Source organism: Benincasa hispida, chromosome 8, assembly GCF_009727055.1.
Source record: "Benincasa hispida cultivar B227 chromosome 8, ASM972705v1, whole genome shotgun sequence".
In the NCBI taxonomy this organism is placed as follows: Eukaryota; Viridiplantae; Streptophyta; class Magnoliopsida; order Cucurbitales; family Cucurbitaceae; genus Benincasa; species Benincasa hispida.
The window spans coordinates 26,330,807-26,347,351 of record NC_052356.1 but is presented as its reverse complement, the minus strand read 5'-3'; the positions used below and the strand labels follow the sequence as shown (position 1 = coordinate 26,347,351).

Genomic DNA, 16,545 nt, shown 5'->3' with positions numbered 1-16,545 from the left:
GTCTCTTATACACATCTAGATGTGTATAAGAGACAGGATTTTTATCAAATTAATTTGATCTTTATTATATTATTATTATTCAACAATCTAAATAAAATAAAATAACAAAAACCCATAAATCTCATCTCTTTTTTTTTCTCTCTTTTAGTTAGTCGTTGTCCCTTTCATCAAATCTTTCTCTTCTCCTCAATTTCATGTCTATCATCGTTGGTTCATCAATCCTCCCTTGAATTTCATCATCTCGGTTAGTTTCTAACGACCATTCCCATCAGGTTACTGTTGGTCTCTCGCAAGCATGTTTCTTACTTTTGTTTATGCTTTGAACATCGTTTTCAATAATAACATTCTGGGATTGATGTCAAACATAATCTTGAATCTAATAGGGTTTCTAAGCTTGTCTTCTCTTTGTTTAGTCAAGTTGGCCAAAGGTTGCAATTTCTTCAAATATTCCCTTGACAACAACTTACACCTCTCCTCTCACCTTGGAGGAAGTCCATCGTTGTCGATATTCATAAGCTTTTGACAACCATTATCGCCTGGTCGTAGGCTTCCCTTGCATGCACGCATCCTATTGACAGCTAGAAGCATGAAGAATCATATGAGGTGATTTTTAATACATGTTTCTAGAATGTTTAGATACAATGTATTTGTGGTATTCGAATTGTTTTTGAAGCATTGCTTTGAATTCTTGTTTACACTTAATTTAGTTGTTTTTAGGGTAGTTTGTCATTTACTAATTATTATTTTTTATTATTTAAATTAGTTTTGCTATTTTTATGATTTTAAAACATTTTTGTTATTTTTTCAAATGAAACATTAAATTTTGCCTCAACCCTACCAACATTTAAAGTTGATCGGTCAAACACTTTCAGGTTAGGAGCCAAACATCCTTTAACAAGTTTAGAAATATTCTTAACCAAGGCATTCTCATTCTTTCATTAATTTAGCATATATTAAAACAAAAAGAAAGGTAAAAAAGTCAATAGATGAATATCAAAACCCCGCCCAGCCGTTGACCAACTGGGCCGCCTCGAGAATCCAGTTCTATAAAACGACTATTCTTTTGATTGAACAGATTCAGACGTAAATTCAAGCTGGTGGCAAGGGCCTTTGAGCACGAGGATAAAGCAGAAGAGCATTTATGGCGGCTTCGAAGCTCCAAGCATTGTGGAACCACCCTGCTGGCCCTAAAACCAGTTAGTTTGCTCGACCTTTCACAATCGATGTTGTAATTGTTGTTCTTTTCGGATCAAATTGGAGTATGGTATCTCCTTTTTCCTCATAGTCTTAGATTTTCCTCATACCATCTCATTTTCTAAAAAGAATTTGGGTCGCCATAGATCCATTTTCAATATGATTGATTGATTAAATTAATCTGGAAGTGTAACGCTGCGATGTTAATTTTATTATGTATTCTTTGGTCGGATAGCCGATGTTCATTTATTTTCAGGTGGTTTGAAATGCTGATGAAGCCCAGAGAATTTAATAGAATTATTAGTGCCAAATCCGAAACGAGTTTCTGGCAACTATTAGTCAGTCAAGGTGAAATTATTACGTGGATGTAACTGGATTCCCTATTAGTCCTATTACCTTTGTATTTAGAATCCATAGCATAGCCCAAATGTTTCTCGTGAATGATCTCGAGGAGAGGAAAATGTTACCTTTGATTAGATATGAACGTATTACCTTTGCGCAGATTTAAAGCATAATGACATCTCAGGGAGAGGCAAATATTTAAATCAAGAGATATGAAAGTCTCAAAAAATCGTTTTGTGGATGAGGATGTGTTTTATAGGGAATTGTGGTTTTGCTTTAAGAAGCACGGATATAGATATGAGACACATATACAACATGGACACAACAACATGCCATTTTCTTTCAAATCTAGGCATGGACATGACAGTGACACATTTATTAAAATATATATGTTTGAAAAATATGTATCATTTTTATACAAGAAGGAAATTCAAAATCAATGAACTTATACATGTGTATACTTAAAAATTTAGTTGGATGTATTTTACTTTAAAAAATCATTATTTTTGTCATATATGTGTTTACTTAATATACTTAGCAAGTGTTCAATGCATGTCTAATAAATGTTGAACTTACTTTGACTTTGTATAACTAGTATCTAACACATCTATTGCACTAACTAACAAGTGTGTGTTGTACGTCCAACAAGTTTTGGAGCAAAACTAAAGTGTCTGTGTTTCTTAGCTTCTACTTCTTGATGAGGATAAAGTTACTAAGTGCTCTTGGTTGTAGCAATGATAAATGAAACTCATCGTAATGCCCACTGGCCATCATTCTTCATGTTCTTTACCTGTAGGCATCAATGCATCATCACGAAGGCTGTAATTCTCAAGTTAGGAAATTGCTTTCAAGAAATTTACTCAAAAATTTACCCGTGAGAGTGGAACTTGCTTGTAATATTGTTGTGCCTCATCCTTTACCTTCATATTTTTCTACTTGGTCATTTTTTGTAAGAGATTTTCATTGAGAATGGTGAAAGAATACAAGGGGATACAAAAGGCAAGCCCATAAATAGGGTCATCAGCTAAGGACTCCAATCCAAAAGATAATACCAAACTGATAATTACAAGAAGTCTAATTAACGAATGCCCATAAAGATGCATTAAATCTCACAACCTCCCACACCTCTTCCAAAGTCTCCCTCCACTCCTTTAAAAATGCTAATTTCCTCCCGAGCCACACTCCCCAAAAGATAGCAAAAAAAAAAAAAAAGGAAAAGGAAAAAAAGGCCTACCATAGGAGTCCCTTTATCCCAAAGAGGAAAGATCATCAGTATCTCCAAAGATCATAGAACGATAGCGGACAATCCCTAGTACGTACCACAACTTCAAACACACTGAAGCGTGGACTCCAAAGGGAGTAACAAGCAACCCCACAAAATATAATCAAGATCTTCCTTCTATTTTGTGATTTTCAATGAAGTAGTATTAAAATGTTTCAAGTGGTTACCTAATCTGAAGTTTGAATCATGAATTTTTATTTATAATATGGATCAAAAGAAACTTTATTCTTCTCATCGCAGTATAATGACATCCTTTGTACTTTTTTCAGTTGATAACATTGTTTCTTACTCATAAATAAATAACAAAAGTTAAGACTTCTTCCTTGTTTCGATTGATGTCTCATGGTATGTTTCCTTATTGGGAGATTTACCTACTGGATTTGATAATAGGATGTGGTTCAATACCTACATTAATCTAAAAAGGTTATTGTGACATACCTAGAAATTTTATTGCATGATCTCTAGTAGGAATGCGTGGTATTAGAATGAAATTAACTTCTGTGGCCATGTAGTGATGCTCCCGTCGCTAAAAGTTCATTTTTAATTACAATATATTTTACTAATCTCAATCGGAAGGCTTTCTTTTGTAATATCTCTTTTGAGAAGGGTTGCTTCTTTTCGCAGCCCCAGTCCTTTTGCTTTTTTGTTCTTTGTTAATAATATTATCTATTATTAAAAAGAAAAACCAATCATCTTTTGTGGTCTTGTAATATTATTGTTGCTGTAGCTCCTCTGGAATTTTTATATGTAATAATTTAGATCTTCTTATCGATATGCAATTTTTTCAGTCTATTCTTTAAACTAAATATGCCATCTGTACACGATTGCTACGAGCTAAATCATGTTTGTAACACAGTTCACTTCTGGGCACCAACCTTTAAGTGGGGTATCAGTATAGCCAATATTGCTGACTTCTCTAAGCCACCAGAAAAAATTTCTTATCCTCAGCAAATAGGTATGTGCGTTCTCTGTGGCATTGGATATTCAAAGGGATAAAAAAGGTCATTCAAACCATGCAAAGTTCGTACCTCCTTAGTTTTTCTATCACCTATATCTTTTCTCACATGCACTCGTATTGCAATTTTGAAGGAACATTAATAATTTAACATATTTTCCTTTCTGTTGTAGTTTGATTTTGAGTTAGAAGAATTCCTTTATTGACTTTGGTTCTTCATATCATATGCATCCAGCTGTTACCGCCACTGGAGTTATCTGGTCACGTTACAGTACTGTGATCACACCGGTAAGTTGAAGAAATGATTTGATGAATGAACGCATAAATGTATAGTGATAATAATATGACCATATGAATGACCCATATTTTGTTTAATATAGTTATTACAGAGATTGTTAGGCTCTCAACTCATGTTGGTTCAATATTTTTTAATTTATTATTAATAATAATAATAATAATTATTATTATTATTATTATTATTATTATTATTATTATTTTCTTTTTAAGGATTAGAAACTATGATTTTATCATTGTGAATGATATTTGAACTTCCAAGGAATTCAAATTATTAAAAGGATCCCAATTGGAAGAAATGAGGAGGGGGTAGAGTCACAACTCCAGATAAAGAACTCCTTGGGGAAGAATCCGAAACGATACCATCCTCGGTGTAAGCTAAATGTTCTTAGAAGTGGCTTTCATACCATTGAGACATATGACCTTGTCTTTGTCTTTTAACAAGGAGCCACATAAGAAAGGGTGCGATCCTTGCTGCTCTAAGTAGAGGAGGGATAGGTTCATGTGGAAACATTGAAGAATTTTCCACCATACATGGTGAATGAAAGGATAGCTAGAAAAAAGTGGCCATCACTTTCACATCTGTAATTCAAAGGACACTCTTCGTAATTAGTTACCAGTTGAGGTGGATATTTTTGAGGTTTACTTTGGGATAAGGTTTGGTTGGTTTTCTATTGATTGTTGGTGTGAACATGTGGCTGTAATAGTATTTATCACTAATTTTTATGTCATATTTTAGGAAAAATATATAGTACCTTTGAGGATTCATGTGGAACTCTGAATCAACCCTTTTATGGATGATAAAGCGTTGCTTCAAATGGAAGATGGGAGGATTTTTAGGGATATTGGACACTGGAAAATATTGGCTCTTTTCATATGAAAGTTGAAAGATGGGCAGTAGAGAAACATAGTAGATCTACATCATTATGGGGGCTGGGCTAAGTTGAAAGTTGAAGTTAGAGGAAATTTTTGTGGTTTCGTTCTAACTTCAATTGAAATTACGAAGGGACTTTTCGGAAGTGTTTTCATTCAAACTAAGGTCTATGATGTGCCTTCACTTCAGCCCTTATCTTCCAACTTCTCTGATCTTTGATTAAACAATGTTTGATTAATGATCATGAACATTCTCTCTCAATTGTCAATGGGCATATATTCAAAGTTTTATTGTTATTGTTCAGAATTTGGTTGAACAATTGTGAGAAGAATAAGGATGTTTGGTTAAACAATTTTGAGAAGGATAAGGTGGCTTCCGTGGCCCAAGAAGAAAGTCCTCCATGTGTTTGGAGATTAAGAATTCATTCAATAAAGCTTATCCTTTTGTCTACAATCGTAAAAGGGTGTTGCCAACTTAAGGATTTCAGTTTCTGAGGGCTTGCAAACTCCACATTCTGCTTTACTTCAAGAAACATGCATGGGTCCTTTGAGTTCTTTCCAAAGAAAAAAGGAGTCTTCAACACTTATGGAAAATCCAAAAAAAGATTATAATCTTTGTACTTCAAATCTGTTAGTTTTAGGGAAAGATACTTCTCTTTTTTGTCTCCTATCTTATCCTTTGGTGTCATTAATTTGACTAAAGAAATTGGAACAAATTCTAGCGTGACTGGAGTAGAGGATTCAATTTTAGAGTCTATTATTAGTATGACTAGTGTTTTAAAATGCCCAAGGCGCACTAAGGCGCAATGGTCCTCTAGAGCCTAAGTGCAAGGCGCACAAAAAGGTGCTGGCTTTTTTTCGTGAGGCGCACTATATATAAAAAAATATAAATATATATATATATATATATACTACATACATGTTTATTTACACAAAGAAGAAGGAGAAGAAGAGAGTCTAGATTTTTTTTTTCCTTTTTTTTTTTTTTTTTAAGAAATCGTGAATGAAGAAGAGGAGAGAAGTTCTGATTTTTTTTCTTTTGAAGAAACCACCATGAATGAAGGATCAAAGAAGAAGGAGGAGAAGAGAAGAAAAGTTCTGCTTTTTTTTTTTAAGAAATTGTGAATGGAGGAGGCAGAAGAAGAAGAAGATTTGGTGAAGAAAGAAGAAGAGGATGAGGAAGAAGAAGAAGAAAAGACTTACTGAATTCTTGGAGATGGAACCATGAAGGAGAAGCAACAAGCAAGCCGTCCAATAAGATTTGATTTTTTGTGTAGCCGTCATTCATACATAGGTAGTATAATGATGTCAATTAGGTTTAAAAAAATTATATATATATATTATATTAAAATGCTATTTAAGTTATATTAAAAAAAAAAAAAAAGTCATAGGCATGCACCCGGCCGCGCCTTTTAAAACACTGAGTATGAGTAGTTTGAAATTGGAGTATCCAATTAATCAAAATGTTATTGAGAATGTAAATCATAAAGAAGATGTGTATCTAGAGGATGTGGGCGGATTTTGTGAACAACTTATTCCTTGTTATGTGCAATATTTCAAACAACATTGGTATCTCTCACGTAGATGATAAATAGGGGACTGGAAAGGATAATTCTCCTTCTAACCTATCTTTGGGCACTATTCTGATCTTAGGAAATCCTCTCCCTCCATCCTTAGTAACTGGAAAATTCTCAGCTCTTATAGAAACAAGTGGTTTGCAGTTTCGTGAAATTTTCCCATTAACATCGGAGAAAAACTGTGCATGAAATCAGTGGTGTTGTAATTTTTAGAAGACAAGTGATCTTGTTATGTCGTACGTGATCTTGCATGTATGGAGTTTTTGGATTTAGCATTGTTGATGTAGTTGGTTTGTTTGGCTTGTGTTACATGGAAGTTGTCTTTGTGTTGTTTGCCACATTTCTCATCTTTGGATAAGAAGAATTCATTTGATCGAGTTGGGTTAATTAGTCTATCTGAGTTCGCAGTTGTTTTATTAGTTGGTTTTGATAGAACTAGTGGAGGTTTCTTAGGAGGAATTTGTTAATTTGGCTATTAGCGCATTGCTAGAAGCGTTCAGTGGCACCTGGTTTCCTTATGATCCGTTTGAAGTATATTTTGTTGGATAGTTTTCTGCTTGTTGGTTGTTCTCTCAGAAGTTGAGATGCTTTTTTCATATGAAAGCTACCTTCTTCGATCTCTCCAATTCTCAAAGGGATCTCTTTTTCATGTAGGAACGAAAGATGGGGTATAGTTTACACCAAGAGAGGGCTGTGTAAGATAAATGATAAAAAAATGTAGTCATCAAAAGTGGTAGCTTTATCCTCGAATATGTGATGATTTTTCTCCAAGCATGCCAAAGAAATGCTTCAATGAAGCAATTCCATAGGACTTCCTTTCCCTTGCTAAATGGGTGACTGATTAGGACTGCTTCAAGAAGAGTGATCATGTCAACAGTGCAAAGGCATTCATGGCTGAATTCCCAATTGAAGAATTTAAATTTCTTAGGGAAAGAACCGAGATTAGATTGCTTTATGATGGTATGTTGCCGAAGATGTGAATTTTAGCAAGGGATTTTGCCAGGAAGGGTTTGCTTTTATCTATGCACCATCTCCAATAGTCAGCATACTTTCTTACTGTGAGGCGTGGGAGGTAAGATGATAGCACAACCCATTCCTCAGTTTCCTACTCTGTTAGGTTTCTTCTTTCCTCTTTTTTTCTTTTTTTCCTTTTTTTTTTCCGTGCAACAACAGGCAGATGCAATTATACTGGAAAAAATGGCAAACCCTTCAAACATTAACATCACATTTGCTTTGAGGATGCAAGTTTTTATCATCAAATATGAAAATGAAAGAAGATATCGTCACTCATTCAGACGATGGCACATTGCAATTCAAATGAAAAGTCTAAACAGAGGTACAGACTCTAAAAGAAAATGGAAGAAGGCCAGTCGTTTTGTTATCACTCCTAGTCCCAGAGACTTCATTTTGTCACTTTGGTACCTATATTAACAAGTTGATAAAGTATGATGAGTGTATGAACCAATGAATCAAACTGCTTCAAAGAATCAAGAGGGTGGAGACCACGGCACGATAACAAATCAAAAGCATGCATCATATACAAATCTGTTAAGTTTCTTTTGAGACCCAAGTCCCACAAGGTACTAACAACACTCCATAGAGTAGAACTTCTATCACCAACAAGAATTGGTATATTGTCAGAGGTTTGTTGTTTTATGATATATCTCCAAGATCCAATAGAATAATCAAGCTGACTGGATCCTGATCTGTATCCAAAGTGTATGGTGCCATATTTAACAGCTCTAACAATCCTCCATAGCCTGCATTTTTCTTGTAAAAATGCTTAATCCATTTTACCAGTAGAACTTGATTCTTCAGCTTTAGGTCAACCAAACTAAGCCCCCCCTTCCTTCAAAGGCAGCTTCACAATGTGTTAATTTTTGAAATGTACCCTTTTCTTGTCTTGGCACCCATACCATAACTCATAAGGAATGACAAAAATATCTTTCAAGAATGTTTGCTGCCTTGGAAAGGAGGGGGAACAAAAATAGGTAAATAGGCAAATTGGATAGAGAGTTATGTGGTTCATTCCAACCCATGAGTCTTCTTTCATCCTTTTCAATAATAGGCCCCCAAAAAGAATTGGAATGAAGCTTACTTACTATTCAGAGGCAAACCAAGGTAGACAGTTGGTCATGATGTTACTCTACCCCCAATCTGCAGTAAGGGAGGATAAAAAGATTGATGGAATGTTGATGCCAAGAAATTATGTCTTTTGGTGACTTATAGTGAGACCAGAATCTTCTTCAAAAGCGTGAATGGTAGATAAAAGGGATGTACGCTTTTCATGGTCACACAAAGAGAATAAGATGGTGTCATCTACAAGTTGAATATGGTTGATTGATAAATTATCTTCATCTAATTCAAAACCTTTGATGTCTTAAATTCCTCCCCTTGTGATAACATTCTATTAAGACAGTCTACCATTAAAATAAAAAGAGATGGTGACAAGGGATCACCTTGGTGAAGGCCCCATGTAGCTATTATCTTCCCATTTATTTAAATAGAGTAATTTGCCAAAGATAAACAACCTTGAATCCATTTCTTCCATTTATGGCCAAACCCTTGTCTCTCAAAATATTATCAAAGAATTGTCAACGAACCATTTTTTCTATATCAAGCTTGATAATCACTCCCTTCTTCTTTTGCTCTTGTATTCTTCAATGAGCTCATTAGATAATAAAGAAGCATCAATGATTTTGCGATTGGATACAAATTTCACTATTTGTTACCAAACTGTCTAGAAAGAATCTCCATCACAGTGTTTTTCTCCTTGATTATCAATCTATGAAAGAAGCTATTTCTCATCCCCTGCGATAGCAAAGATCAATGCTCTCATTTTCTGCTTGAATAGCAATAGCCTTTAACACATTTGCCAATTCTGTCATTTGTGCTTTGATGCAGCCAAAGTTTGATCCGTTCCATTCCTTTAACACTCCCTTTAGAGCCTTTACTTTTGCATAAAAGCATGAATGAGCCATCCATTCATTTGATTGCTATCCCACCAATTTCTAAGAACATGGTCGAAAGAGTGGTGCACCATCCACATAACTTGAAGTATCTTGGACCCGATTTCTGTGAGCCAGGAGTCAAAAGAATGGGCTAATGGTGTGAAGTAATCATTTTTTACTTCATAGTAAATTCTTCTTGCATCGTTCTTAAAATATTTTAAGAAAAATATTTAGGGGATCTGTAGACGGCATCTGTTGACATTTTTTATTATTAGGTACACCTTAATCATGTGTCTATCTTACAATTCGTGGATGATACCTTGATTTTTTGCAAATATGATGTACAAATGCTTGATAATATGAGGAAAATCATAGAATTGTTTGAATGGTGCTCGGGACAAAAAGTAAATTGGAAAAAATCAGCGTTAATTGGAGTTAATTTAGACAATCAAACAGTTATCACAACAGCTGCAAGACCGAATTGCAAAGTAGGCAAATTGCCTTCCACATACTTCAAAACTCAAAGACACAACTGTACAACCTATTAAACAAAGTTTTTCAAAGTCGTCGTCATAGTGGATTTTAACCGACTTCATTGAGGTAACTCTTTATCTACAAATGACCCTCAATTGGAGATGATAACATCCTTCTTTTCAACCTCTTTTCTCTGAACTTTCAGCATGTCCAGTGCTTGTCACAGAGACGTCGGTGCTATGATCGAGGAACTCCTCAATCCGCCTTTTGGGGAGAAAGGCCAATTTCTTCGGAGTACTGGTGTTATAAAGTATATGCTCTTAATGTTCGATTTACCCTTCGAATTTTCAGAAGCCCATCCACTCATATTGAAGTCTTCCTTTGAAATCCAATGATGAGTTCAAAGATGAGAAGAGGTCATATAATTCAATCCAAAGAGATGCTCTATTGACTAACTTATTCAAGCTATAGATACCAATAAGCCAGAAATCAAAAAACCATCTAAAGGGAGAGATGAAGGGTAGGGGAGTAAGACCTTCAATAACTTTAATAACCTCAGTAGAAGGATTATTTCACATAATAAAAATACCCCAACCAAACAAGCATTCAAAGCAGCTCATCCAATGCGACGTGAACTCCAAAGTGATTTAACATAATGCGTACCAACCGCATCTTCTAGTTTCTTGGAGGAGGACAAAAGTAGGAATAGGATTAATTCTGAGGAGAGAGTCTTGGATGAGGGCTCTCTTATGCCAAGAGCTGAGGCCATGAGCATTCCAGGAAAGGATAATCATCGTGGACTGGGCACGCTTCTACTGCAAGGTGAGATGGGCCTTGTAGTTAACAGAAAATGTAAGGTTCCTTAGCTCTCTAATGAGCATGCTGGCCTTGACAGCTATTTTGCTTAGACTTAGTTGGAATAGACATTATACAAAGGCCCTGCTTCCAAAGCTTTATCTTGCAAAGGCTTTGTCAAGACTGGTCTTTGTCCTCTATCTCATCAACAAAATTGGATTGTCCTCAATGGTTGGGGGATTGAATCAGTTTGTAACCTATTTCAATACGGATGGAAATCAGCTATGAAAACCCATATCCTCACCAAAAATGTTTGGAGGAATGGTGGATTGAGGAGATGGGCAATAAGGAGATTAATGCGAAGAGACAGTGCCTGAATGTGGGTCAAAGGGCTGATTGTTAGGGTGTAATTGATATGTTTCCTTCGAAGTGGTGTGCTTTGTCCCCAGTAACAAATAGGCATTCTTCCACTCAATGAAGATAGTTTCTTTCTTTTCCTATTTATTTATTTATTTAAGGTTCAAAAGCAGTATCGAGTGGGTCTGGTAAGGTTAAGTGATTAGTAACTAGGCTCGATTGAGTAAAGCAGGTAAACGGTTATTCTATGAAATGAGATGGGCCAGGGTATGAGTTTGAAAAGACAAATTGGGTGGAGGGTAGAGAGGTATGGTTAGTTCAGTGGGATTGAGAGGTCTATTGTGGGTTTTTAAAGGCAGTTGGGCGAAGTATATTTAGTGGAATGGGTATCGGTTTATGAGCTTGGCTAATGGCCAGTGAGATATTGTTGGCCACAAGCCTAAAAGGGTGGGACCCATAGCAATGGCGGGAGTATCCTTCATTTGATTGTGGGAGCTCTCAGTCGAGGATGAAATATCAAGATCAGAAGGAAAAAGAATATTAGTGGTGCACAGGTCTCAAAAGTGCATGGTGGTAGGTAATCAGTCGGTAGGATAGATTTGTAGAAAGTTTTGTGGGAAGGGGCATTAATGGAGGTGAGTGTAGTGGTTGGGGGGGAAATCTATAAAAAAAAACTCCAACCTCCCTGTTTTCACTGCCAGAAAAATCAACTTCGTGCATCACCCATTTCCTTCCAGCTTAGCAATCTCTGCACAGTGCCCTCTTCTGTTCGATAACTTCTCAACCCACATGATATCCTTTGTTTAAAGATTTTTTGGTTGAATGGGGATTCCATGAGGCTATTGAGGGTAGATAAAAGCCAGGCTAGAAACTCCACTGAATAGAGGAGAAAGACCGGTATCTTTGGTGTCTAACTCTGCTTCTTTGTAAGCTTGGTCGGTTTCAATGGAAAATTTCTTCCTTTCAAAGGACAAAGACTTTGGTAGGGGCCACCAGCCATTGAAGAGCAACCATCAGAGGTTATTTCCTGGTCGGAGGGTTGGCCAGATTGGGTTCTTGGTTAGGTAGAGATCGTAGATTTAGAGAAAGAAGTCTTCAAATACTATGTGTTTGACTTTGACAGTAGTTAAAAAACATATGTAAACAATAAATGATTAAATTAAAAGTCAATTGATGCATAATTCCTATTATCCTTGTACGTATGTTGATCGACTAGTAGGATTAAATTTTATCTTAGCTAATGGCTACAATTTCTAGCTCTGAACATCTTTTTTGTTTCTAAAAAATGCAGAAGAACTGGAATCTTTTTAGTGTCAACATTGCAATGGCAGGGACTGGTATCTACCAATTGACGAGAAAAATACAGTAAGTCATCACTTCTTTAGGCTCATAAAGAAAAACATCTCTCAGCATGGTCCTGGTGGGGTGTGTGGATTTTGTTGTGATCTAAAATTAGGATAGATACAAGCTTTTCGTTTAAGTTATCAACGTTTTTCAACTTGGAGCCTAATTTTCAAGTAAATATGCTATTTGCATTTTTCAACTTCTTTATTTGATCTTTTGCACCAATCATGTGCATCTTTGCAAATAGTTATAGAATATAATTTTGAATATTAAAGTCCTCGAAACCTTTTAAAACTAAGGAAGAACCCTCCTTAAGGACATGTTGGTCTGCAATGCGATTATGTTTCATGGCAACCAATCACTTTCAACTTCATCGAGGCCAACTTCATGCTTGCTGCAAAATACATTGCATTGCATTCACAGTCTCTTGAATGTGAACCTAATATATTCACACAAAATAATGGTATAAAAAGTAAACATCATACTGAGAGACCCCTAGTTAGGATTGTTATTATGTTTATGAGAAAGGGCATATTTTAGTAATTAGATAGGGAGTTTGTTAGAGTTTTTGTTATAAATAAAAGGAGTAAGTTGGGAGCAAAGTAGGAAAGGTTTTAGGAGTTTTCATGGTGGGATTTTGGAATAGAGAGATAGTCCTCAAGAGGCTATTGTTATGTTATAATTTCCTTATATTGCAATATATTTCTATCTTCGAATGTTCTTGTGTTTCTTTGTGTCCGTGGAGCTTTCTTGTTAGGTGGTGTCCTAACCCCTACAACAATTATTACAAAAGGCTGCCCTCATTAGCATAATTAAAAGAATTACTTGTTAGAAAAATGAGTTTTGAAAGCTATAACCACTATATTTTACCTTGAAACTTTGCTGAGTTCTTTTTTGGATTTTTTGGGAGGGTAGATTGTGATTGTTCCCTTTTCTCTTTACTAATTCTACATATCATTCGCATATGTTTTGTATCAGGCACGACTATTTCTCCAAGGAGGAAGTAGCTGCTGCCAAAGAATGATGACGAAATATTCTTTAATTACCTCTTTGATGAGCAGAACTTCCCTTGCTTTTCCATGCTCCTCCCTCCTAATCTGACCTTATACCAAAGGATCCATGACTTTCCCTTTATTTTGAATCAATTTATCTTCTTTATTTTACTTTTGTAGCTATGCAACTATGCTTGAAACTGTTCTTACAAAATAAATAAGATCTTGATTTAGGCAACATCACCCTCTAATGAAACGCTTCTTAATGAATGAGTTATGGAAATTGTGCATTAGTAACATTCATGTTGAAGATGCAGGTTCAAATTTCAATGGCCATCTGAACTTGATGGAGAATATAAGCAATCTAATTCAAGAAAATGGGAATAAAAAATGTTAATAAAAAGTTTATTCCCACTTGATTGGATTTCTAAAATGCAGGAATGAAATCGATTGGTGGGATTTTATAAAGGCTTTTATTTGTTTCACAAGTTTTTGAGATTTTATAGATGTTTACATTTTGAAATCTAGGTAGTTATTATCTAAGATAAAATATCCAATGAACCAAGAAATTTTATTATTCTACTTGCATATGTGACCTTTTTGGAAATGAATAAAAAGAGAGGAAATAGATTACTCAGTTACTAGATTATTCCTAGTTATTTACTTTTTAATTAACTAGTTAAAATACACGCCAAATATTCATGAAATCTTGTTTTAATTATAAATTTTAGAATATATTAGTTTTTGAGCATGTAATAAATAAATAATATATAGATTTGTTTTACATTTTAATTCTATAACTTTTAAAAGTTAGATAATGATATAACTTTAATTGCTTTTGAATGGATCATCAAGTTATGGTAATGGAATTTCAGTGTTTTATGGACTTCTTGCGTGATTTAAATCGTAAAGATTCTTTAAGCAATTGTAATTTCGTTGTGCACTAGTTTGTCACAAATCTTGAAATTTTAATTTTAATATTTATGTTAATATTTTTTAGTTTGAGAAAAGTATAATTTGGATAGATAATTTTTTTATTTCAAATGTTTTGTTTGATCTATAAAATTATAAAAAGAAATTAAATGGGAAAAATCATTATTATTGAATCACAGTGATATAACTTTTAAATTTGAGATGAAATTAAAATTAAAAAGTCGATTTTTACCTAATATCTCACTAATATTCTTCTCATATCTCCCTCTCTTAATTTTCTCAAATTGATCTTCCTCTTCCCAATTTTTTCATCATCATTATGCATTTTTCTATCAAAATAAAGCTCTTACCTTAAATTACTTCAAAAAAGTAAAAACTCCCGATGTGAATTTAGAAAAAATAAAGTATGCTAAAGGACTTACATTTTTTTTCTTTTCTGGAGAATGGTTTTTGGTAGATGCTATTGAATAGAAAAAAGGTAGAAAAGAAACACACATAAAATAACACATAATATTCTCAATCCCTCCTCCATATCTCCTTATTCCCTATTTTTTGCAAGTTGATTTTTCTTTTGATTTTCTCACTATTATCACGTGTTTCTCGATCAAAATAGAGACTATATTTTATCTATTTTTTTCTTGATAATGCTTTTATCTTGAGCTGATAAAAAAATTCACAATATTCTCAACTCCTCTTCCTTTCTCAAGTTAATCTCCTCTCTCTAATTTCCTCATCATTCTCATGTTTTTCTCCATCTCTTATTTGAAACCAAAATTCTAAGAATAAACTTCTAACATGAATTTAAAGAAAAATTTTGAAGTATACTTTTTTTTTTTTGTGCTTGATAATGTTTTTCTTAGACTGTAAGAAAAATGCAGGGAACAAAACCCATACAACGCTATACCAAAAGTTGCGAAACAAAAAACAAAACAAAATAAAGAAAAAGAAGAGGAATAAAAAAAAAATATAAATCAAAATAAAATAAATTCAAAATTTCCTAAAAATAAATTAGTTAATACAGTTTACCCTTTTGTAGAAGTGCTGAATTGTCTAGAAGAAAAAGATTAATTACCTCTTTGTATATACGAAACAAAAAGCAAAACAAAAGAAAGAAGAAGAGATAAATTGTTCATAAACAAATATAAATCAAAACAAAAGAAATTCAAAATTTCCTAAAAAATGTAAACAAAATAAATGTAGGATTACTGTCTTGTTTTGCATGTTTTGTAGAAATCGTGAATTGCATGGAAGAAAAAAAAAATTAATTATTTTGTATAGAATGATATTTGACTTGAGAGGTGGATTGGCAAATGGTCGTCTCCTATGGAGAGTGGCCTTTAAATAGAATTATTAATAACTAACTATTAAAGTGAGGGTTTAATATAAATATATTAAAAAATTAAGGGCAAAACAAGAAGGTAAAAATTTTCCTCCTTAACCCCTTTTAATGTAATATAGATGTGTACGTTTTTTTTTAATTTATTTATTAATTAATTAATAACATCTATAAATTATCTAACTAAGATTTAATGATTTAAATTATTGTCATAAGCAAAAGTATCAAATACAAATATTTAACTTTTAAATTTAATTATCATATGCATATTCAAGTACAAAATTTATCATCTTAGGCATAATACAACATTTATCATCTTAGACATGTATATCTTAAGTTATTAACTTGTACTTAATATCCAAACGACCTAAATAAATTAATTATTTTACATACCTATCCTTCCATCTATAAATTGAGACCAATTGATTAGATTACAATCTTTTTTGTTTCTTATTCACTTTTTATTTTAAAAAACATCTTTATCTATTCTTTCTTAGAATCAAATTTTCTATTTAATTTGTTAAATATTTATTTTATGAAAATGAAGCTTTCACAATAAATAACATATGCAAATGCAAATAACATTAGTATATATAATTAATACCCATATCAACTCCCAACGGTTTAGTGTAGTAAACATCTATAAAGCACAGATACTTCATGTGAGGCAAAGAATCAGTATCAGACATTTATCAAATACCGATACTTCTAGATACTTCCCAAATACGTATTTGACACACGATTTAACGTATCTATTCAGATAAATTAGGCAACCTATTTAAAAAACTCAATATTCGAGTCCAAAACTAAACGAAAAATAAATAAATAACGGACCAAACCTTAGAC

At 33.7% G+C, this 16,545-nt stretch overlaps 1 protein-coding gene across 2 annotated transcripts; it reads left to right on the top strand.

Moving 5' to 3' along the window:
- The first annotated feature begins 994 nt into the window (after positions 1-994).
- Positions 995-13,695, top strand: LOC120083109 (mitochondrial pyruvate carrier 4). Of its 2 annotated transcripts, none has more exons than XM_039038667.1 (5): positions 995-1,196; positions 3,675-3,773; positions 4,009-4,061; positions 12,386-12,459; positions 13,417-13,681. In XM_039038667.1, the coding sequence occupies exons 1-5, from the start codon at positions 1,142-1,144 to the stop codon at positions 13,460-13,462; spliced, it is 327 nt and encodes a 108-aa protein (XP_038894595.1). In that variant the 5' UTR covers positions 995-1,141; the 3' UTR covers positions 13,463-13,681. The 2 variants fall into 2 exon arrangements, with proteins under 2 accessions (XP_038894595.1, XP_038894594.1); XM_039038666.1 differs by lacking the exon at positions 995-1,196 and adding an exon at positions 1,299-1,542 and having other exon boundaries at positions 13,417-13,695.
- The last annotated feature ends 2,850 nt before the right edge of the window (positions 13,696-16,545 follow it).

Excerpts from the sequence above, each read along its gene's own strand:
- LOC120083109 (XM_039038666.1), top strand. The coding sequence starts at position 1,395 with ATGTTAATTTTATTATGTATTCTTTGGTCGGATAGCCGATGTTCATTT. Across the intron at positions 4,062-12,385 it reads ACAGTACTGTGATCACACCG|AAGAACTGGAATCTTTTTAG; the intron begins GTAAGTTGAAGA and ends TAAAAAATGCAG. Across the intron at positions 12,460-13,416 it reads CAATTGACGAGAAAAATACA|GCACGACTATTTCTCCAAGG; the intron begins GTAAGTCATCAC and ends GTTTTGTATCAG.